Consider the following 21,924-nt stretch of genomic DNA (forward strand, 5'->3'; position numbering starts at 1 on the left):
AAGGAGAGGGACAAAAAGGAAGACGAAGACGACGACGCCTGTTCAACCATTTTGTCAACGTCGCTTACAACGAATATCATCATCATTGCGGGGCCTGAAATCGGCAACTCGCATAGCCACGTGGTGTACCGGTGCTCATGCTCAGTTCATTATCAAGTACAGGTCCAGAGAGCCTACAGTGCACGTTGCGGCTAACCTGGCTTTGGTCTTAGTGTCCGTTATCCTTGAACCGTTACTCCACAAGTCCCTCCCGCTTCGGGGGGGACGTCCGTAGTCGGGAAATGACCGAGAATAAGGCCATGTTCCTTACAGGGAAAATACATTTCGTGATCCAGGGGCGCATCATCGGCGACAAGCACAAAGGGGAAGGTGTGTTCTCGTCGTGAGGAGCACATGTTCACTGTCTCGTGTTGTAAGCGAGCAGCACTGTCGAGAAGACACAGGCTATGCGTGGTTGCTACTGTGGAAAGAAATCCCAAAGTGCTTGCACCAAGCAGTGCTTGGCTCTTTTGGCGGATCACTTCCCATGCCATTGGGAGCCTTCACTGCACACTGAATCCCTCGGGTATCGCAAGCGGTGGGTGGCCTGGTTCGGACGAAATGCTCCCCTCACAAACCGTAATTTGCGACCCGCCGTGATCCCTACCAGTACCCGCAGGATCTACATACAGGCTTTCTTTGTAGGCATTGTCTTGCTGGCCTAGAAGAGACCAAAAACCGCGACTATTGAGCACCGCTGGGACGGTACGAATATGCGACCAATAATTTTCCTTTCCGCCTGTTGCATTCATCGCCTCGGCCGCGTCAATAAGGGGGCACTCGAATGACACTGTTGACACGATTCAGATGATATAAAGTCTTGCGATACTCCATCTTGCAAGCAAGCAGGCACATCTCCAGCCTCTGTCATTCTTTTGAAAAATACGCCTCGGCAACTAATAATACCTAATCACCATGCTCTTCCCACGTGTTCTTGGCTCTTTCGCAGCCTTCATTTCGCTCGCCAAGGCTGTCGATCTGACCGGCTATGAGTACGTTGTGGTTGGTTCGGGTGCCGGTGGTGGCGTAAGTAAAACACATATGGGCTTAGGTAACATGGTCACTGACTTGTTGTAGCCATTGGCTGCCCGCCTAGCCCTCGCTGGCCACAAGACTCTTCTCATCGAGGCTGGTGACGATCAAGGTGCCAATGCCAACTACACTGTGCCAGCCTTCAGCGCCAGGTCTTCTGAGGACCCTAACCTTAGCTGGAACTTTTATGTCAAACACTACGCCGACGAGACGAGACAGGCTCGCGACTTCAAGACTAGCTATGCAACTCTTGACGGCGGCGAGTACACCGGTCTTAGCCCGCCCGAAGGCTCCACCATGAAGGGCACTCTATACCCCCGTACTGGTACCCTTGGAGGTTGCACAGCTCACAACGCTCTCATTGCCGTCTACCCCCACCAGTCTGACTTTGAGAACATCCAGAATATCACTGGAGATGACACTTGGGCGCCTTCCAACATGCGCAAGTACTTTGAGAAGTTGGAGAAGAACCAGTACCTTATTCCCGGCACGGGAGCCCATGGCTACGAGGGCTGGCTCAACATTGATTACGCACCAATTGACATTGTCACCAACGACCCTAAGCTCCTCAGTCTCGTTAGTGGTGCTGCTTTTGCCCTTGGTAACGCCACCAATGCTATTGTCAACCTTGCCACTCTCATCGCTGGTGACGCCAACGCCGACTCCAAGGAACGCGATGCTGGCCCTGGTCTGTACCAGATCCCCATCTCTACCAACGGTGGCAAGCGTACTGGATCCCGCGAATTCGTCCTGGCCGTTCGCGATGCTAAGAATGCAAACGGCACCAAGATGTACCCTCTCGATGTCAGGCTGAATTGCCATGTCACAAAGGTTCTTTTCGACCAGAATGTCTCCCCTCCCCGCGCTACTGGTGTTGAGTTCCTCGACGGCCAGTACCTCTACAAGGCCAGCCCCAAGTCCTCTGGCGCAACTGGAGTCCCAGGATCCGCAATGGCCTCTCGCGAAGTCATCCTCGCCGGTGGAACCTACAACTCTCCCCAGCTCCTCAAGCTCAGTGGTGTCGGACCTGCCGACGAGCTGAAGAAGTTCAACATCCCCGTCATCGCCGACCGCCCTGGTGTAGGCACCAACCTCCAGGACCACTACGAGATCAATGTTCAGGGCAAAGCCAGCTCCAACTTCTCAGCACTCGACGGCTGCACCTTTGACGGCAGCTCCGCTGACAAATGCATTGACCGCTGGAATTCCCCCATCCTGGGCAACCGCGGCATCTACGCTTCCCCTGGACTTGGCGCCACCATGTTCTACCAGTCGAGCGCAGCCGAAAACAACGACTACGACATCTTCGCGTTTGGCGGCCCTGTCAACTTCCGCGGTTACTTCCCAGGCTATGCCTTCAACGCCACCAGTGAGCACGACTGGTTCACCTGGGCAATCCTCAAGGCGCACCCGCGCAACAACGCCGGAACAGTCACCCTTCGCTCCGCCGATCCTCTCGACATGCCCGACATCACCTACAACTACTTCGACACCGGCGTTGGCGACTACCAAAAGGATCTCACTGCCCTCACCGAAGCCGTAAACCTCGCTCGCGACGCTTTCCGCCGCCAGCTCGTCCCCATCAACGAAGTCCTCCCCGGCTCCGATGTCAACACCCCCGAGAAGATCGCTCAGTACGCCAAGGACACCGCTTGGGGTCACCACGCTTCTTCCACTTGCCCCATTGGCGCCGACGACGACAACATGGCTGTGCTTGACTCCAAGTTCAACGTCCGCGGTGTTGCGGGCCTGAGGGTGGTGGATGCCAGTGTTTTCCCCAGGATTCCGGGTACCTTCACTGCGGTTTCGACCTACATGGTTGCGGAGAAGGCCGCGGATGATATTCTCCAGGGTCTGCAGTAAGGCTTCGGATGTGGTTTTGTTTGTTACATTGCGCCTTGATGATATCCAGTTAACGCTCGGTATGAGCGGAACATGAAATATGAGATTGTAAACTGGACTTTTTTTCTTTGAGTCTTTTGTGACATCTTGATATGTGATGGTGCCTGTGAAGCATACGTCTGCTTCGGTACAATGGGTCGTGCTATTGACTTTTGATGTTGTGTTTGACCAAGAGAGTGTAGTTAACGGGGACGTTGTGAAATCTGACTCGTAACGCCAATGCGCTGGGGGTATACAAACAAGTAGATAAGGTTTGACTTCAATCAAGTTGCATATTGCACGCCTGTTACTGTTCTTATCGGGAGAGCTAGTATGCACATTCACACTTATCTAGTCTGTTTTCTCTCCAACTCTCTCTCATCCATCTACTTCCCCTCCAACGCCTCCCTCCTCCCACGACTCCCCAAATCCAAATACGGCGCCTCTCCCAAACTCGCCACACGATCTCCCGCCCTTGCCTCCACATAATCGTACGTAGCACAGTGCCAGGTACTCCTATTATCCCAGATAGCAAGGTCATTTTTGTTCCACTTGAAGCGTACCTGTGCATCGTGGTTTTGCGTGACGAGGTTGAAGAGGTAAGGGAGGAGGAGATCTGATTCGTCTTTCGTGATGCCATTGATGCGTTTGGTGAAGCCCTTGTTTACGTAGACGGATTTCCAGCCGGTTACCGCTGGGTATGGGGGTTAGTAAATTTCAGAGTGGCGACTTGGATAAGAATGAAAAGGGGGTGTTTGGGATGGAAATGAGACTTACGGTTTGTACGGATGACGGGGTGGACGGCTGTAAGTGCATCACCGTAGTTGAGCGGGTTACCACGGATGCCTTTTCGGAGTGGGTTACCGAGTCTTTCGGCTTCATCGAGGAAGAACTTTGCGTCGTGGGTTGCGGTGAGGCCCTCGAGGAATGTGCGCATGGCGGGGGAGAGGCGGTCGTAGATTTCGTAGCCAGACGCCCAGAGGGTGTCGCCGCCAGTGGCGGGGAGAGTGTGGATCTTGAGCATGGCGTAGTCGGAGGGTACGGGTTCAAAAGTGATGTCACTGTGCCATCCTGCTGATGCGAAGCGGCTTACGTCTGAGAGTTGGTGAGTGAGGCCGCCGCCCTTCTTTTGCTTTTCACTGCTGATGACGGAGATTTGGTCGCCTAGTTCGGAGCCTTCTTCTGTGAGGGGGTGGATGTGGAGGCCAGATGATGAGGGCTATCGGAGGATTAGCCTTGGTGATATAGTGGTGTTGATCTTTTGAGACATACACATCCTGAAAGTTCAGTCAATCGCAACATGAGGTCTCGCATCTGATTAGGAGTGACATCTTGATTGCGCAAGAAAACAACTCCTCGCTGGGAGACTGTGAAGACAAGTCAACTACTGCTTCAGTACAGTCCACGTGCAATGACTGACCAGTGACGGCTAGATCTTTAATCACAGCATCGCTTGCCTGAAGCAAGTCGGTCACTTGTAGGCCTTCAAACTCTCGACCAATGACTGGTGTCAAATCTTGGTACTTGTAGCTGTCCAATGATCCAGAGTACACTAGGGGTTCCAACAGTCTCGACCTGGCAGTGGCGTTTCCGCCAAAGATGCGTGTGCCACTGGCGGGGTATTCATCCTCGGCATTGACACGCTCTACAGAAGGCATCCCGGGCGGCTAAGAGGACAGTGTATTCAGTTGACAAGCAGGATAGAATGCTGGACACAAGGCTATCAAACTGGAAAATGCTCCGGACAAAGATGTACAATGGACTTCAGCACTGCTCGCTTGGAAGTCTGGGGTATATCAATTTCATCCGAGATCCAGGATAGCCCATCTGCAGTACACGTGGTGTAGCACGTCATCGGGTACGCTGCATGTTATGGGACTAGAGCCGACAGCCATGGATGCGGGCGAGTTGCACTACCTTTGAGGGTAATGCCGGGGTATTGGCGAAAGACCAATGAGAAGTGCATGCACGTGCCCAAAGCCGTGCCCTCCCCTCTTTCTCCTCCTTTGTCGGCGCAATTACTGCCTCGGGAGACAAGTCTTAATGGCGACGAGATGGGCTTGGATTGCGCAATAGCAATGGTGACTACATATATAGGGAATGGGCATGAGCAATACATATATTGGTGCATCGATTTCCCGTTCCAGGGCCCACTCTTCTTCTGATTGAGCGTTGTGCTGCGGTTGAACACTGTGGTCCTCTCGAAATGGGTCAAGATATTGAGGCTGCGGCCCCGCATACGACGCGGATTAGCGAAGATTTCAACTCGACCAAATCGCTGGCAAAGGTCGGAAGAGAGGAGCTTGCGGATATCGTTCCTCCTCATGAAAGTTACGAAGGCCGACACCGTTTCGACCCTCACGCGAGCTGGACCATTGAGGAAGAACGCCGACTTGTACGCAAAACAGATATTCGGCTACTCTCATGGCTATGTCTCATGATGTTTGGGCTGCAGGTAAGTTTTTGTGGGGTTGAAGCGGAGCGTGGATACTGATCGGTGTAGCTCGATCGCGGAAACGTATCAAACGCGCTTGCGGACAACCTTTTGGACGATCTCGGCTTAACCAGCGATGATTACAACAACGGTACAACTATTCAACTGCTTTGTTTTCTTACTGCAGAATTTCCAGTCCAATTGTGAGTATTAGAGAGACTACATCTTGACATCTGTCTGATTGATCCTCTGTTAGTCTCACCAAGCGGTATGGCTTCAAATACGTCCTTCCGACCATGATGTTCGCCTGGGGAACCGCTTCTTGGGCTCAGTCATGGATGCACGACCGTACTTCCTTCTATCTCGGCCGAGCGGCTATAGGCCTATGTGAAGGTGGTTTTATCCCTGGAGTTATCTTGTTTGCGACCTACTTCTATACGTCTAAGGAGCTTTCCATACGCCTTGCGGCTTTCTGGTCCACTCTCAACGTCGCCCGTGTCGCTTCTGCTCTCCTTGCGGCCGGAATCCTGGAGATGCGTGGCATAGGAGGGAAGCCAGGATGGTTTTGGCTGTTTCTTCTCGAAGGTCTTTTGACCGTCGTTATCGCCATAATCTCATTCCTGTACTTGCCAGCTGCGCCCACATCTACGAAAAACGTACTGTTTCCGAAGGGCTGGTACAACCAGCGAGAGGAAGTCATTATGGTAAACCGCATTCTCAGAGACGATCCTGCCAAGGGTCTCACAGCCCTCAAGGAACCCGCCACTTTCAAGGATGTCCGCGCGGCCTGGTCTGATTCCTCCATGTGGGGTCTGTACTTCATCGGTCTTATTGCCTATATACCTGCCTCGCCAGTTCAAGGATACCTGACACTTACGCTCAAACGTCTCGGTTTTAGCACATTCGATAGTAACATGCTTACGATTCCGTCTGCTGCGCTCCAGGTCATTACCATGCTGGCACTTGCATATTCGAGCGAATACTTCAACGAACGCACATTCCATTGCGTATTTGGCGAATTCTGGATCATGCCGCTACTCATTGCCCTTTTGACGCTTCCGGACGGTGGACGCGAGTGGGGTCGCTTTTCGTTGATCACACTCGTCTCTGGATATCCGTACTTCCACCCCTTAGTCTCGTCCTGGATATCGGAAAACACATTTGACGTCAAAAAGCGTGCAATTACCGCGGCAACATACAATGTCATTGTCCAGATTGGATCTCTGATCAGCTCGCAGATTTACCGCAAGTACGATGGCCCGTACTACAAGCGAGGAAACTCGGTGCTGGTAGCCATCTGCGCGCTGAGCGTGGTGACATTTCTCGTGCAAAGAGTGGCGTTGACGCGAATGAACAAGAACAAGGAGAAAAAGTGGGACCAAATGACTAGCGAAGAGAAGGCGCTGTATCAGGCGGATCTTACAGCACGTGAGCTTGATGGAAACAAGCGGTTGGACTTTAGATTCACACTGTAGTCCGGATCAAGAAGGTCGACCGGGCCATGTCGAGGAAGGGTTACTGCTTATGTGTGCGGAGTACTGGGCGACACGGCACATAGCTTGGATTCTGTAACTTGGCGATGGGGTCGCCAATGGAGCCGCAACGTTCTCGTCAGCCGAACCGAGGTTTTTGCGAATCGCGGGTGCACGTAGCCGCAGGTCGATATTCGGATTCGAGTATGAACGCCCTGACACGACCGCCTTCAGTTAATCTTTTTTGTCGTATAATTTGGCAACACCTTCCCGTTCATGCTAACAGAATGTATTACATTACGTTTTGTGTTGCAATCTGTTACCCCAAATCTCAAGTTAGTGGATGGCTGATTAGATCTTGGTCAACATCTGGTAATACTGAAAGGTTATCTCAATGGAGACTGTTAGTCCGACCCACTTCTCCAACCGTTCTCCACCTAGCAACATGGCGTTATTGCGGGGATGGATGGCGAAATATCACTACACGTGCCGTTGTCGTCTGGGGGTTGAAAAAATTCAACAACAATGAATGGCGCCGCGATCTCCAAAAGGAGATAGTGTCTCCGATGCAGAAAGCCTCCTGACGGTTTTGGCTGTCGCGAGCGGATTGTCCCATTTTGGTCAAGGTGGCACAGCTTTTTACCATTCAGTCGACTCATCGCTGGAGCAGAGTGATTACACACAGCGGCTTGTTGCTTATGAAGTTTTACATCCTTTCCAAACTCAAGTCGAACTCTATCCAGACATTACACGTGTGCTTTAAACAATTACAAGATGGCGTGGGAAGAACCTCGTAAGACCGGTATGCAATACCGTCGCCTAGGTAACTCTGGGCTGCACGTCTCAGTACTCGGTCTAGGAGGATGGCTCACGTATGTCGTCCAGTGGTTTTTGCACATATGTCAATGCTAACCGATTTGTAGATTTGGTGGCCACGTCGAAAATGGTTTTTGACCCTGTGCTTATGTCAATTGATCACATGACTAACTCCAGCATTAGAACGCACGTTCTCCATCATGAAGACCGCATATGATAACGGCATTAACTTTTTCGACACTGCCGAATCGTATGCCGGAGGTCAATCTGAGATCATCATGGGCCAGGCCATCAAGAAGTTTGGCTGGAACCGTAACGATCTTGTAATTTCCACCAAGCTCAACTGGGGCGGTGCAAATGGAGAAGTCCTCGTAAACAACCACGGTCTTTCACGTAAGCACATTATTGAGGGACTTCGTGCGTCGCTTAAACGTATGGACCTGGAGTACGTTGATATCGTGTATGCGCATCGTCCTGATCGCCTTACGCCCATGGAAGAAACCGTCCGCGCCTTCAACCACGTGATTGAGCAGAAGGGCTGGGCCTTGTACTGGGGCACATCCGAATGGTCTGCAGACGAGATTGCTGAGGCTTGCGGTATTGCGAAACAGCTGGGTCTCATTGCACCAATTGTCGAACAACCACAGTACAATTTGCTTGAGAGGAAAAAGGTCGAGAGCGAATTTCAACGCCTATACTCGCGTTTCGGACTTGGTCTTACTACCTTTTCGCCGCTGAAGTTTGGCCTCTTGAGTGGAAAGTACAACGACAGCCCAGATGCACCTCCAGCAGGCTCAAGATTTGCCGAGGGCAACGATAAGTTCGTTAGTGGAATGCGGGATAGCTATGGAAACAGCGAGTGGAGCAATATGATCAACAGCGCCAAGGCTCTCAAGGTTCGTCTTATAACTGCCATTCTTCGCCGAGTTTCATTGCTGACATTCCATAGCCAGTTGCAGACAGCCTAGGTGTCAGCCAATCGCAGCTGTCGCTCGCGTGGTGCTTGAAGAACCCAAACGTCTCTGCAGTCATTACAGGTGCCTCAAGGCCCGAGCAAGTCGTCGACAACTGCGCGGCTTTGAAGGTCATTGATAAGCTCACGCCAGAAGTGATGGAGAAGATCAACGAGATTGTTGGACACATTAAGCTCGACCCTGCGCGTCAAGATTAGACTGTCTGTTGATGTAGAATAATGACATTCTTGAGAGAAAACTTTGGGGAAATTGCTAAGTAATGTTGAAAAAGATGTGTAGTCAAATATCTCAGGAAAAAATCTGTGAACTCGAAACAGTGCCCAAAAACCAAAACTTCGTACTGATAGTGTGGCTGACGAGTGATACCATCGACAGCTGTCGCTCGTCAGCCACAGGACCGACCCACATCCGACATCTGCCCGCAGCTTGCAACGGAGGCAGTGACCAGCAACGGAGCAGAGCCTGCCCAATAATTGCTTTGGGTGAAGCCACCTCAAGTGGATATGCTCCAGAACTTGACATCCACGAAAATTACCGTCCTTCCCACTCTAGGCCCAGTGCCTTCGCAGCTGATTTCAATTATCCCGTTTGGAAGTCCTTCAGGTCAGGTTCCTAAAATCACCTTAGACATGCTGACATTTACAAAAATTGTTTGGCAGTTAAGGAGATGGCATAGAACCTACCCGATACCATCAGATTACAGAACTCCTCTCCACATACAGCCTGAGAGTTTTGGATAACTTCATGAGTACCATATTCATATTCACATGATGGGCATGTGTCAGCTGATGACTGGACCAATTAAAGAGTCGCACGACATAGCCACTTTTCCCTTTGCTCGTTCAGCTCATGAGTGTGAGATGCGCCAGCTGCGATTGTTGCCAATGACAGTGCGTTATAGGCGAACTTTAAATCAGCCCTGGCTGCAGTCTGCACGAGTCTCGACCCTCACGTTTTCAGCTCATCTATATTGTCTAGTGACAGACATATTTTCCATCGCAGGAAAAAATAACAAAAACTCAGGCTTTCAAGCCGAAGGATATTATTTCAATAATCGCTTCCATCATTCCGTAATCGCGACTGCACAACAGTGTGCATGGATTTTCTTATCTCAGCACTACTAGGTGTTTCCATGTATCTTTTGAGGGAAACATCCAAGCCCTGAAGCTAGGTTTTGTGGCTTTGTTTTTTTCCAGAGCGTGTGGTCAGCTGTGGCTTCGTTGATGCCTCGGTCAGGTGAAGAGGCAGCCAATCAAGTTTCTCCACCGCTTAGATATCAAAGCTGCTGCTGCAATACGAACAGCCCCCGATAATAAAAACTTTGAGTCCTCAGCACTCTGCACCGGCCGCAATCATATCTCGAAACCTTTCCCACCGAGCCATTCGTGACCTTTACCATGGACGTTGAAGCAATCAATAAAAGTCTGCTCAAAGCTGTCGAAGAGGGAGATTTAGCTAAAATTCAAGATATTGTTTTCCGTATTCCAGGGTCAAGAACTGGTCAAGACTGGTCTTTTCTGTCACGAGAGCCGGTGCTGCTCGCCTGTAGCAAAGGAGACGTAGACATTGTGGAGTTCTTACTCAAACATTGTCAGCAGGAGGATTTTACCGATATCTCAAGACGAACCGCATTAATTCATCAAGCAGTTCGGGGAGAAGGAGCGGACCATTGTAACACAGTCAAGCTTCTACTTGGATTTGCTGCTGGCGATGGCGGTGCAGAAACGGTGAAAAAGTATGTCAATATTCAGGATCATGAAGGGAAAACGGCAGTTCACCATGTAGCTGCAGAGGGCGACTATGCGATGCTTGATGTTCTCTTTGAAGCAGGTGTGGAGGTCACTATCAGAGACAAAAGAGGCCTCTTGCCGGCACATATCGCTTGCATAGAAAAGAAATATGAGACGATGAGATGGCTGTTTCAGAAAGACCAAGTGGGGATAGCCGAGATCATGAAAGAAGAGCGGATTGCAGGGACCACTTGTCTTCATCTGGTCTCAAAGAGAAACTGTGGAAAGGCACTTGGCTACCTCCTTGATTTGATCCAGGACGAACAAATCATGTCAAAAGACAGCAATCGCATGTCTGTATGGGAGGTGGCATGTGGGGGAACCAGTCGCTCGTTCTGTCCAAGTTCAGGAAAGACCCCACTAAAAGAGCTGATTCGAAAGCCTTACCTAGTTTCGACGGGATTCCCAACCCCTGAAATGTGCCCAGGGATACCTACAGACAGTAAATTGCCTCCAGAGTTTCCCATTAATCTGGAATCAGCCAGTGTACTCATTTTCAACGAACATAGGGCTCCTCGGAATTGCAGCAAATTCGATTGGAATGAATATTCTTTTCCTGGAATAACTTGCTATTCATTTCCATTGAATCATGTAAGCAGACAAAACCTTTTCATACCGACAAGTACTGATGTAAACTAGTTTAGAGGACTATATGTAGAGCCACCCAGCGATAGGAAATTGGAGTAAACAAGACATTGACAAATACAGGCTTTGTTCGGAAAACTTCTGATTGAAGATCGTATCAAAACTCAGGATATGAAAAGATTCATAGAAGGGTTTCAGTATGAGCAGTATATCCGGAACCGAGATGACACAGGACCTGTAGTCCTAAAGCTTCGAGAGCCTTCCTGTACTGTGACTCATGGCGGAGGTTCAAAGTCCTTCACAATTGCGGTACGACCATCCTATTGCCTTCAGCTAGTATGCTAATTTGGGCAGATGCCTTACTTCAAGGTACTCAAACAAGATCGGGTCTTGAAATGGAGGGATTCGGCGTATGTCAACGCAGGGCTACAGCCTTTTATATCACACCGTTCAAATTGTCCTAGCGGATCGCTCGAATCTCTCAAGGCACCATATTTACCACTAACGCTTGATGAGTACTGCTGCCCTGCGTTGCCAAAATCGATGTTGGATCGTCGGAATCGAGATCAAGTACTTGCCAAGGCTGATAATACAGAATCACTTTCTCCGGAGATTGTTACAGTGTGTCAAGTATGGGTTCTACAATGCGAAGATGGGCTCATAGTTACACATGAACCGGACGTAGAATTTTTTTCTAATCATTCAGAACTAGAATTCCCCTCGTGGGGACACGACTGTCTGACTGGGGACGCTAAGCGGTATATTGGTATCCTGCTGTCTCATTTCGTGGACAATCTTGACCGTCCTTCTGAAACGGGCTCAGGAAACCCCGTTTTTCATACCTTTGAGAATTTCATTGCCTCATGTGCTCTTGTTGTAGATGAGTACAGCAGGGGAGACGATCTGAAGAAACTCGATATTGACAAGGAAAGGAGATTTCTGCACGATATTGATGATATACGAGGAGAACTGGGGATGATCAAACGCGTCATCCTGCAGCAAGAGGAGGTCTGGAAAACATTTGCAAGCAACGCTTGGCCAGAACACTGGTCAAGTGGTGCAGAAGGGCGCATGGTCGTAAAAGACGACGAAGGGAGATCTCTTGAAGAAGAGGAGGAATGGCAGCTTATTCTACGCGCACAGACTCAGTTCGATCGATTTCGACGTCGAATCGCGCAATTGGATGAAGACGCCGCCCGTATGGAGAAATCCATAATGGCCAAACTAGACCTGAAGCAGAAACACGCAAGTCTCCAAGAGTCACATGCAACAGCCGTCATGAGCGCAGCAGTTCTCGGCTTCACGGTTATAACCATAATTTTCACCCCCTTGTCCTTTCTCACTAGCTTGTTTGCTCTTTCAATCGACCGTTTCCAACGAAACCAAGTCGACTTCTACATACCCAATCGTGAGAACGAAGTCGACTTCAGCAATCGAACTCGCGTTTACACGACAAATTACATTGGAAAATGGGCTGGTCAGTACTCCCCACACTTGCTCTCACGATCAAATTAACAAAAACAGCTACCACAGAACTTGCATCTATCGCTGTAGCCCTACTGTCCATGTGGTTCGTTATTGAATACGGCATGGACGTGCCTGTGTTGCGATACAGTGCAACACGGTTGGTGGGCTTGACAAAGCGGATATGGGAATTTAAGTTTGTGACAAAAGTGAGTGGACGGATCAAATCCAAAAGGTTGCGAAGACCGAATGTATCTATACCTGTTTTTGTGCGTAGACAACTTGCGATTAGGCTCAAGAATTTCAGGCGAAGGTGGCAGCGTTGATGATCGTTGCGAAAATACTATCTACATGACGGTTTCGAAGACAATAACTACTTGGAATATTTCTGTATCCTATACCTATCAAAGTGAGCAATCTGAAAATTTTCTCAACAGTTAAAACTGGACAGGCTCGCAAAATCAGATCACCTATCCAGTCCGCACATGGTACATTGTCTCACCGCAACTTCCACTTGGATCGGACCGTGAATATCAACCAAGAGCAAATAACGCAAGCCATCACAATCAGACTCAACCATCCCTCTTGACCAACCTCCCAATACCATCCCTCACACAATGAGCAACTTCCCGCATAAGCTCATCTTCTACAGCACCCTCTGGCCAAGATAAGTTTAGCGTTGCATTCCCGTCGGCACCAGTCACAACACTAAGTGCAAACGCGCTCGCCACCACATTCGGAGACTGACTGAAAACCATCCTACCAACTCTCCACACATTTTCCTCATCCTTTCCGTTTGGCCAAACCCCCACATTGGACAACTCCGCAGTAGGTTTGCGCGGCTTGCCCAGCATGCCAAGGAGAAACTGCGGCATAGAAGAAACGTATTTGAGAAGCGCAACCGGGTTATCAGTTCCAGATTTTGCTAATTCAGCAGCAATGGTGGATTTCACCGCTCTAGATGTTTCCCAGGAGAAGTTTTGCAGGATATCAGTTGCGGAATTGTCGGTCGAAGTGGGTCGATCGTGGAAGAATTCGTATTGTGTGATTGCAGATGTCATTTGTTCCTTTTCGATGTTAAGAAACCTTCTCGCTGATATCGGGCCATCAACTCTTAATCTCTTGCATTCTTCAGCTGGGAGGCTAGCGAAGAGTGAGGCAGCTAAGAGACATTGCAACGTCGCCGTTACACTAGTTTTCTCTTCCCGGCACACTTGAACCAGCTTAGTTGTTATTTCGTTAGATAGTACCACCGTGAGAAATCGTGGCTTCGGAAGTACTGCGATATCTTCTGGGACCGGGCTGCCGGTCCACAATTTTTCAGAGGTGATGGCGTAAACTGGGGCCAGTAGAGTGTTCAGGATGGTCTTGATGAAGAAATACCACGATATCGGCATGGGATGTAGTTCCTCAAATGGCGGTAGTAGTGCTTGATGAGGCGCTTTGACAACCGGATCAACGTTGTCTGCCGTTTGAACAGCGTTCATACCTGCAAGAAAAGTCTCATGGAATAGAAGTGCTGATGTGCCGTCTGCTAATGCGTGATGCCATATCCATGTCGCAGTAAATCTAGATGTATTGGATGACAATGTTGTCACGAGCAAACGCCAAAAAGGTCTGCTTCCCAGGTTTTCCTTGAAGTCGCGGCTGTGCTGTTGTGTCAGCAGTTCGTCAAGCTCGCTGTCGGCCTCTCCATCTCCAGGGAATGGGCTCTTGCGATCGTAAAATTCTATACAATTGCGTAGGTCGATTTCGGGTAACCGTGCGAAGTATACATCGGGATAGGATTGGTCTTCGTTGAGAGCAATGGCGCTTAAAGCCGGGTGCTGAGCAATGACATGGTGCAGCGCAATGTAGACCTGGTTTTCGAGTGGAGTTTCCGAAATGCTTTGGGTTTTGTATTCTGCAGTGAAGCCTACATTTTTGTAAAAGCCCAGGTGGTGTCGTGCTGTACTAAATGTTTCCAGTCTGCCGCATGGGCGTAATTTTTCGAGACTTCCCAGATCCAACATTGCAATTCTCGCGGATATTTCCCCCTAACTGCAGCTTTAGCTGCATATAAACCCATTCAGGGCTTCTTTTGAACAGAAACGCAATCTCGATACCTGTCAGGGCCTCTGCTGCTATTTGTCCAGTCTATGCCAAGACGAAGGGATATCTATTTTGGATTAGCGCTGCTATTGTGTGATGAACATGATAATGTCCCTCAACATAATCCGAACAATAAGATCAAATGGAACAATGAGAAGTTTGAAGCAATAAGAAAAATCATGGGCTGAGACACGTCATACGAATGGAATCAAGGAGGTCTTGCCTTTGGGTACGAGAAAGAGAGGTAGTCTGTTACAACTTCAGCTTCTTCAACGTTAGTAAAATTGCCAATCTTTTCCCCTTAGATTTCCGCGAAAATACGAATTGCACCAACTATCTTACTCTACAACGTTTATCACCAAGTAAAAAGTGTTTGCCTAATGGCATCCTGACCAACTCATGTTGGGATCTTCATCCTATTTAGGCATGGTGCTCAGATACCTGACTCGTATGTATCCACCACTGATCACGTGATGCTGCCTCAAGTGCGAAAAAAATACATAGAAACATACGACAGCGGGGATTCGCCAGTGGTCACCCGCCTGACTACTAGTCCGCCGGTCAAATATTTAACGAACGGAGAACGAACGGGATCCAGTGCTGAAAAGTTGCCTATGGCCGTATGTGCCATGAACTTAAGAATATGGTCATTACTACGAAAGAAGAAAACTGGGGTTTCCCGAGGCAACTAGACACGTGCAATCAGATGTATGGTAATATGATGATTCTGAAACTCAAGTTTTGGAAAAATGATTTTTTACTCAGACTCGAAAATGAGAGCCCCAGTGTGGTCAAGTCCAGAGCTTATCATACAAGAGATGGTCTTCCAGCGTGCGCCTCCCATCCGCCAGTGTTCACCACTGTCCAGAATGATACCAAGGGCTCAGAAAAGTCAGCCGACAACACTACCAGCATACCAACCCCTTTCTGGATTGAATGTATTAAAATTTTCGAATTTGTATCACCACACCGGTCTAAAAGCGGCTGAAATCAAACTTGGCGCAGCAGTGGCGTCTTACGAATGCCAACCTGTGACTATGTAGTCCTTTGCACAATGCCACCATCCACATCCGCATATCCTTCTCCCCACAATCCTCGCAATGCCATGTTTTCGAACCATGATGTGCTCCACATAAAATACTGCTTAAGGTTGGTCAAGTAATAACAAGCCTTTAGCCGAGATGCATGGGCGCTATATTAGCTCCCCAACTGCCGACAGTGAATAGGTGCGCACGAGGTGATAAGGACAATTTATATTTACGCGATCATACTTCATACTGTGGGGCCGGCAGTTGGAAGGTATCAGTCCAAATATGGGGCAGTGTGAATACTAAGCAGAAGACTCGGGGGTCGGGGCCGTATACATTGTCTTTGAAAAGATATGAAGGCCTATACACCAGACGTTCTCGAAAACATATCATCTTCCTTTACCAGTACTCTTCTTTCAGTTAAACTTTATACGTCATAATGCGTTTCACGCCATTCTTTTTCGTGGCCCTTGCAGGTGCCATGCCACAGTTTGGCAACAACCAGCGCTTCACCATGCTGCGATTTGGCTGCGCTCAAAGTGTCATTGATCGTATTGATCCTCTCGTGAACCCAGGCCTTGCACCATCACCACATATGCATCAGATTGCAGGTGGTAACGCGTTCAATACCACGATGCCAAGCACAGATATTTCTAAACTGGCCAGCTGTACTACGTGCGGATACAGTGAGGATGTACGTTTCTGTCTTGTAGATACAAATATGCTAAAGTGAAAGAGACGAAGGAATGCAATAGAGCTGACGATATATAGTTGAGTAATTACTGGACAGCGAATGTCTATTTCAAAGCGAGAAACGGGACGTACAAACGTGTGCCGCAGGTGCCAAACCGGTTTGTATATACGACCTCAATCTTCCTCAGGCAAATGAACTAATGAGACTCAGCGACCTCTTCAATGACAAGTACACTGGCAAGACCACCGGTGGTTTCGTAGTATACTACGTTTCTGGTAGCAAAGGCGATGTCACAGCGTTCAAGCCGGTAAGCAATAACCCTAAATCCCCCGCATCACCTAGGAATAGCCAGTAGGTATCTAAACGATCCATATAGGGATTCCGCATGCTTGTCGGCGATGCAGCCAACCGCGTGTCCAAGAACCGAAAGTCCCAGACTTGCTTCCGATGCTACACCGGACCCAATTTCGGCGGTGACAACGCTGCACCGTGCCAGGATGCCAAGTGGGTAACTCGTTCATATTTCTCTATCACCTTTGTACTGACGCCTCGTAGACTGGACACAGAAGGGTTCCCCACTACACCCTGTCCAGGCGGTATCCGAAGTAACATTCTTTACCCCACGTAAGTGAATCACTGCTACTGTCAGATCATTGCTCATGCAACACAGGTGCTGGGATGGCGTCAATCTCGACTCACCGGATCACAAGTCACACGTCGCATACCCCACCAACGGACCAGCCTTATTCACCGGTACCAGCACCGGCGGAGCTTGTCCTGCCAGCCACCCTATTAGAATCCCACAACTCATGCTCGAGGTACTATTTCCCCACATCTCCCTTGTTCCGTACATGAACTAACTGCGCAAAGATCGTCTGGGACACAACCAAATTCAACAACAAAGCCGACTGGCCCGCCGACGGCTCTCAACCCTTCGTCCTCAGCACGGGTGACAACACAGGATACGGGCAGCACGGCGACTATGTTTTCGGATGGAAAGACGATTCGCTTCAGAAGGCTATGGACGATGCAAAGGGCTGCATGGGAGCAAACTGCGGGAGCCTGAAGACGCAGCAGCCGGCTGATGGGAATAAGTGCGTTGTTCCAAATCGGGTTCCCGAAGAACGAGATGGGTGGATGACGTCACTGCCGGGTATGGAAGGTATGCCTATGGAGTAAGTTACTCTCTTCCTGTGATGGCTGTTGGAATGGGGTGTAGGCCGTTGGATGTTCTTGGTATCTCGTAATGCTATCTTAGTTGTAGTTCTCTTACCTAGAATTTATGTGACTGTTCTCAAGAAAAATACATCGTTTTTCTGGTGCTGTATACATCTAACAGTCGTATCCAATTTGCCACATGTAAGTAGAGCTGTATATCACGATTGGCTTTCATCAGTGGAATCATTATCCGGCTAGAAACTCAGTCAAGTTCACTATCAATGGTCTGCCATTGCTCTAAGCTCCTATCTAGTTCTCTCACTTGCCACTGTTTGGCGGCATTCCTTCACCGAGGGTGAGTGTCAAGCCTTTCTGGCCGCAATCAGCAAACGCGCTCAAAGAAAAATACTAGTGAGACGCACAGACTCTATCTACTCTCACCTGAGAACTAACAAGTTCAACAAACTTGCCTTTAAGGCTATCCTTATGCATTTACACCAGAGGCAATATGAGCGATAACACCAAGGCCACTGGTCTGCTGAGCGATCTGCAAAAGCTCGACGAAGCGGGACGCGACCGCATACTAGATTTCTTGTCTCCTGAAATTGTAAAGGATATTCTCAAAGTCTTCCTTCGTCAGCACGACAGAGGAGAAGGAGAGTCAGGTGCAATTGCACCTGAGACTCTTACTAAATTATCAAAACCAGAGAACATTGTTCCACCAAATCCCCCTGCAACCGAAAACATCAGTGGAGCGATCTGTGAGCAAGAAGTAAGACCGACAAAACAAGCCAGAAAAATCATTACTCTTCGATACCGAAAGGGAGCTCGCATTGAGAAAAAACATCCACAAGGTCGAGTGGCTACGGAAAAACAAGTCATTGAAATCGAGTCCGACGAAGAGAATGACAGAAACCTCGAGAACTCCCTGGATGCACGACGGCCATCACATGTCCAGCGAGAGCCCCTGATCACCGATAGCAAGGGTATTGTAGTTAAAGGACTACGACCAAAAAATCTTCGGGTTCATCTCTACGTCAGTGAGGAAGCCTCATTGACTCGGCTTCCTGTGAATATCCAAGCCGACCTGATGCGCCGTTTCAAAGACATGTGGTCGATGAATGAACATACGATTACCCAGTACACCGCCTATACCCACAACTTGAAAGATCATGTATGTAGCCCTGTATGCATTCGCAGCATGCTTCTCGCAAAGATCCCGACTTTCACTCGAGGCGGAAAACTGCACAAGTCCGCAGATGATAGTTGTATCGATACTGGCTATCCTTGTGCCGATTTTAGGTGGCACAAATATGAAAAGAATTTTGTCGTACGTTTTCTGCCTCTGCCTCAGGCCTTGCGCGTGGGAAAGCATCCAGAAGATCTCGGGTATTGGGTTCTTTGAAAGCCAAACACTGGGATGACTGCGAATCATTAGTCGAACTCAGAATCGAGAGCACATTGGCATTCTTGGTTGAATTGCACCTACTGTAGCTGGAAGCGGGAAAACAAAAGACCCTACAAGATGCAAAATAGGTCCGAAGAGAATCTGTATGATAGTGGAAACACACTCACATGTTCCTCAAGCAGTGCAAGATTGAGGTGGCTGGTAATTCTCCATCGTCGCGTCCGACATAATGTACCCCGCCTTCATGGCTAGACACTTTCTTCATAAAAGTCGTTTAGTGAATTTGTCCCTCACGAGAGCATCGCAACTCAGGTCCCGCCCACAGCAACCCACTCGCCACTCCAGATGCCATCTGTCTTGCAACCCGGACAGCTCGTGTGATCACATCCCGTTGGCTTAGTAAAATCGTATTCTTCCCATGTGATAGTTTCCCGCGCACCTTCATCTATCATGATAGTATCCTCCTTGATATCCGTCTGTGAGCTAGGTATGGTAGCAGGAGTAGCAGTAGCGGCAACAACAGGTTCTTGAATCTTGGCCTCAGTCTTGGTCCCTTCCTCGTCCTTCTTTACTTCAACAGCTTCAGGTCCAGCCTCCTTCTCCTTTCCTCCCACCGCGACCCCCACTTTCTTGAACCTGCTCCCCGCCGCTGCTGCCCCGCCACTACCACCAATCTTGGTGAACCGACTTCCGACACCAGGCTTCTTGTTCGCATTTTCAACATCTATACTGCGCATATCCAGGCCTTGTTTAGGTTTCGTGCTGCTCTCGCCTTCGTTGGAAGCAGTTAGCTTCTTCATGTCTGCAAGGCGCTGGCGGTGGTTGTGATCATAAGAGCGGAGGTGGTTTTCATAATCGAGTTGGCGGGGGTATCCTTTGTCGCATATTGTGCAATTGAAGAGGCGCACAGCGGCAGGGAGAGGGTTGTTTCGCTGGTGAAGCATGTTAGTACACATGTTTGCCTAGTAGAAAAGATGCAGGTAGGGTATGCATGACGTACTGGAGGCATTTTGATTTTTTTGGAAATCCCGCGATGAATATGTAAATGTGGAGAAAGACACAGCACTTCGTCTTTCAATGCAATGGTGGGTTCAATACGCGTCAAGTGCGTCTCACGAACGCGTAAAGTTGTAGGAACATTTAGTGTTGCGGCGCACCGCCTCGGTCCACACCAACTGGCACAGACCCACACCGACAGACCCACGCACGAATCAACGTCATCCCAAGTCTCAGCCAGCAAAGCAATTCCCCATCTTAGCGCATTTCCCCATACTTGATAAATCCCCGTTTCTCCCACTTGTCTTGCACGACTGAATTCACGAAAAAAAAACATGGAGGTCAATACTGACCTGCCGTTCGACGACGACGGCAGCGTCATAAATCTGACCGAAGTCGATCCCTCGCCCGTCGACACACCGCCCGAATACCTAGAAAAGAGCTATTTCCCGGACCAAGAGCGGCCCGAGGGGGGCGAGACAGAGGAAATGAGGGGGATCAGGCGGATGAACACTCTAGGACTGAGGTTAGGCGAAAGAGGACCTGCATGGTGGCGTAAGTTGTCGCAATTGTCCTTCTACAATGGATTCGCTTACTGAAATACCCTCACGACATAGTCCTTCGCATTCAAAAGTATTCGTCGTACACATTCACCGCATTTGCCGCCCTGCACATTACAAACGTATCCATAATACCATTGGCTACCCGCTCCGTCGTCGAAAGTAACCGCTACCTTCTTCTCACCCGTCCCTATTACCAGTCTGCTCTCACAGAACCCCTACTCGTTGCTCTCCCATTGGCCACACACATTACGTCTGGTATTGCGCTGCGATTTTGGAGGAGAAGGCAAGCCCTACTGCGATATGGCGCTGAGACACGAAGGGAAAAGCGCACCATTCCCTGGCCGGTGCTCAGTGGGACGAGTGCTTTGGGGTATGCGTTAGTACCCCTAGCTGGCTTTCACATCTGGACAACGAGAATATTACCGTTGTATGCACACGGTGATTCGTCGCTGATCAGTCTAAATTACATCTCACACGGCTTTGCGCTGCATCCTAAGGTTTCCTTTGCCGGCTTTACAGCCCTTGTGAGCGTCGGTGCATGGCATTTTGTCTGGGGTGCTGCCAAGTGGTTGGGTTTTGCACCAAGCCAAGTCAAGAACACAGAAGAGAACAGAGCGTTGGTTAGGAAGATGAGATGGTACTCCATCAACGGAATCAGTGCTGCTCTGACCTTGCTTTGGCTGGGTGGCAGTCTTGGCGTTGTCGGCCTAGAGGGAACGATGCCGGGATGGGTGGGCAAAGAGTACGACGAATTGTACAAATACCTGCCAATCATTGGGAAACGATAAAACAGAAAAAAATAGAAAAGAAGAAAAGAGGGTAGCGCGCGTATTGCATTGTACTATACCCCTCCTCATAGCGAGTGTGCACTGCATAGCGTTTAGCACTAAATAGTCACTGTATGGAATGCTGTTTAGGCGCTGCGCAAAGCATTTTTTATATCGCCGTCATGATCTATGGTTATCCTATGCCCCTTCGTAGATGCAACTTGCATACTTGACACCTACTAACTTCAGAAAACCCCATGAGTTCCAATTCATTTTGCAGTAGTGCCATAGTGTCTGATCATTATCCCAGTATACGAGCAAATCGAAATTCAATCTTACGGCCATTCAGTACATTCATCACTGCATGTAACACTGCCGAAGAATAGAATGCCACTACATTAGCTGCAACAGAAGCCCTTCAACTTACGAAAACACATGTTTGTTACTGTTACAATATACTGAGAGAAAAACAGGCAACGATTAATTGGCTGCTTCCTTGGCCAAACTTCTTCCAGTTCTGTTCGGGGGATGATAGGGCTACTTCATATTGACTTTCTGCAGCATCTCATACAACGAAAACTGAAGATCCTGCATCTACGACAGACTTTAGCATGCTGGAAAGGTACACAGGCGCAAATTGAGTATGATTAACCCCTCCTGATAACCAAATCTTTAAGCTTCACTCACCCAGACTAAACACTAGAACAGGGCAAGAAACATCGTGGATGTATT

At 49.1% G+C, this 21,924-nt stretch overlaps 9 protein-coding genes across 9 annotated transcripts; 6 read left to right on the forward strand and 3 right to left on the reverse strand.

Annotated features, from left to right (window-relative positions):
• Window positions 1-954: 954 nt before the first annotated feature.
• On the forward strand, window positions 955-2,934 carry PSV08DRAFT_366957 (uncharacterized protein; the record flags this gene model as incomplete). The annotated part of the gene is made up of 2 exons (XM_014217570.1): window positions 955-1,065; window positions 1,117-2,934. The coding sequence occupies 2 exons, from the start codon at window positions 955-957 to the stop codon at window positions 2,932-2,934; spliced, it is 1,929 nt and encodes a 642-aa protein (XP_014073045.1).
• Window positions 2,935-3,338: 404 nt separating this feature from the next.
• On the reverse strand, window positions 3,339-4,610 carry PSV08DRAFT_375455 (uncharacterized protein; the record flags this gene model as incomplete). Its single annotated transcript, XM_014217539.1, has 4 exons — window positions 3,339-3,646; window positions 3,730-4,171; window positions 4,225-4,319; window positions 4,373-4,610. 4 exons carry the CDS (start codon window positions 4,608-4,610, stop codon window positions 3,339-3,341), a joined length of 1,083 nt encoding a protein of 360 aa, XP_014073014.1.
• Window positions 4,611-5,158: 548 nt separating this feature from the next.
• PSV08DRAFT_413329 (NADP-dependent oxidoreductase domain-containing protein) lies at window positions 5,159-8,958 on the forward strand (the record flags this gene model as incomplete). Its single annotated transcript, XM_066093954.1, has 5 exons — window positions 5,159-5,407; window positions 5,456-5,589; window positions 5,643-6,814; window positions 7,858-8,570; window positions 8,624-8,958. The coding sequence occupies 5 exons, from the start codon at window positions 5,159-5,161 to the stop codon at window positions 8,843-8,845; spliced, it is 2,490 nt and encodes an 829-aa protein (XP_065947920.1). The 3' UTR covers window positions 8,846-8,958.
• Window positions 8,959-10,045: 1,087 nt separating this feature from the next.
• Window positions 10,046-12,813, forward strand: PSV08DRAFT_375457 (uncharacterized protein; the record flags this gene model as incomplete). The annotated part of the gene is made up of 5 exons (XM_014217549.1): window positions 10,046-11,029; window positions 11,147-11,332; window positions 11,378-11,433; window positions 11,488-12,500; window positions 12,548-12,813. The coding sequence occupies 5 exons, from the start codon at window positions 10,046-10,048 to the stop codon at window positions 12,811-12,813; spliced, it is 2,505 nt and encodes an 834-aa protein (XP_014073024.1).
• On the reverse strand, window positions 12,702-14,581 carry PSV08DRAFT_212818 (alcohol acetyltransferase). The gene has a single exon (XM_014217567.2). It carries the CDS (start codon window positions 14,497-14,499, stop codon window positions 13,060-13,062), a length of 1,440 nt encoding a protein of 479 aa, XP_014073042.1. The 5' UTR covers window positions 14,500-14,581; the 3' UTR covers window positions 12,702-13,059.
• Window positions 14,582-16,045: 1,464 nt separating this feature from the next.
• On the forward strand, window positions 16,046-17,479 carry PSV08DRAFT_385416 (uncharacterized protein; the record flags this gene model as incomplete). Its single annotated transcript, XM_014217548.1, has 7 exons — window positions 16,046-16,300; window positions 16,378-16,457; window positions 16,511-16,607; window positions 16,677-16,804; window positions 16,856-16,924; window positions 16,971-17,118; window positions 17,171-17,479. The coding sequence occupies 7 exons, from the start codon at window positions 16,046-16,048 to the stop codon at window positions 17,477-17,479; spliced, it is 1,086 nt and encodes a 361-aa protein (XP_014073023.1).
• Window positions 17,480-17,966: 487 nt separating this feature from the next.
• On the forward strand, window positions 17,967-18,863 carry PSV08DRAFT_366960 (uncharacterized protein; the record flags this gene model as incomplete). Its single annotated transcript, XM_014217565.1, has 1 exon — window positions 17,967-18,863. The coding sequence occupies one exon, from the start codon at window positions 17,967-17,969 to the stop codon at window positions 18,861-18,863; it is 897 nt and encodes a 298-aa protein (XP_014073040.1).
• A 311-nt stretch (window positions 18,864-19,174) lies between these two features.
• Window positions 19,175-19,875, reverse strand: PSV08DRAFT_252904 (uncharacterized protein; the record flags this gene model as incomplete). The annotated part of the gene is made up of 2 exons (XM_014217547.1): window positions 19,175-19,798; window positions 19,867-19,875. The coding sequence occupies 2 exons, from the start codon at window positions 19,873-19,875 to the stop codon at window positions 19,175-19,177; spliced, it is 633 nt and encodes a 210-aa protein (XP_014073022.1).
• Window positions 19,876-20,117: 242 nt separating this feature from the next.
• PSV08DRAFT_344726 (uncharacterized protein) lies at window positions 20,118-21,351 on the forward strand. Its single transcript, XM_014217538.2, has 2 exons — window positions 20,118-20,417; window positions 20,480-21,351. Exons 1-2 carry the CDS (start codon window positions 20,198-20,200, stop codon window positions 21,211-21,213), a joined length of 954 nt encoding a protein of 317 aa, XP_014073013.1. The 5' UTR covers window positions 20,118-20,197; the 3' UTR covers window positions 21,214-21,351.
• The last annotated feature ends 573 nt before the right edge of the window (window positions 21,352-21,924 follow it).

Source organism: Bipolaris maydis (genome assembly GCF_028858645.1).
Source record: "Bipolaris maydis strain C4 unplaced genomic scaffold PSV08scaffold_20, whole genome shotgun sequence".
NCBI lineage: Eukaryota > Fungi > Ascomycota > Dothideomycetes > Pleosporales > Pleosporaceae > Bipolaris > Bipolaris maydis.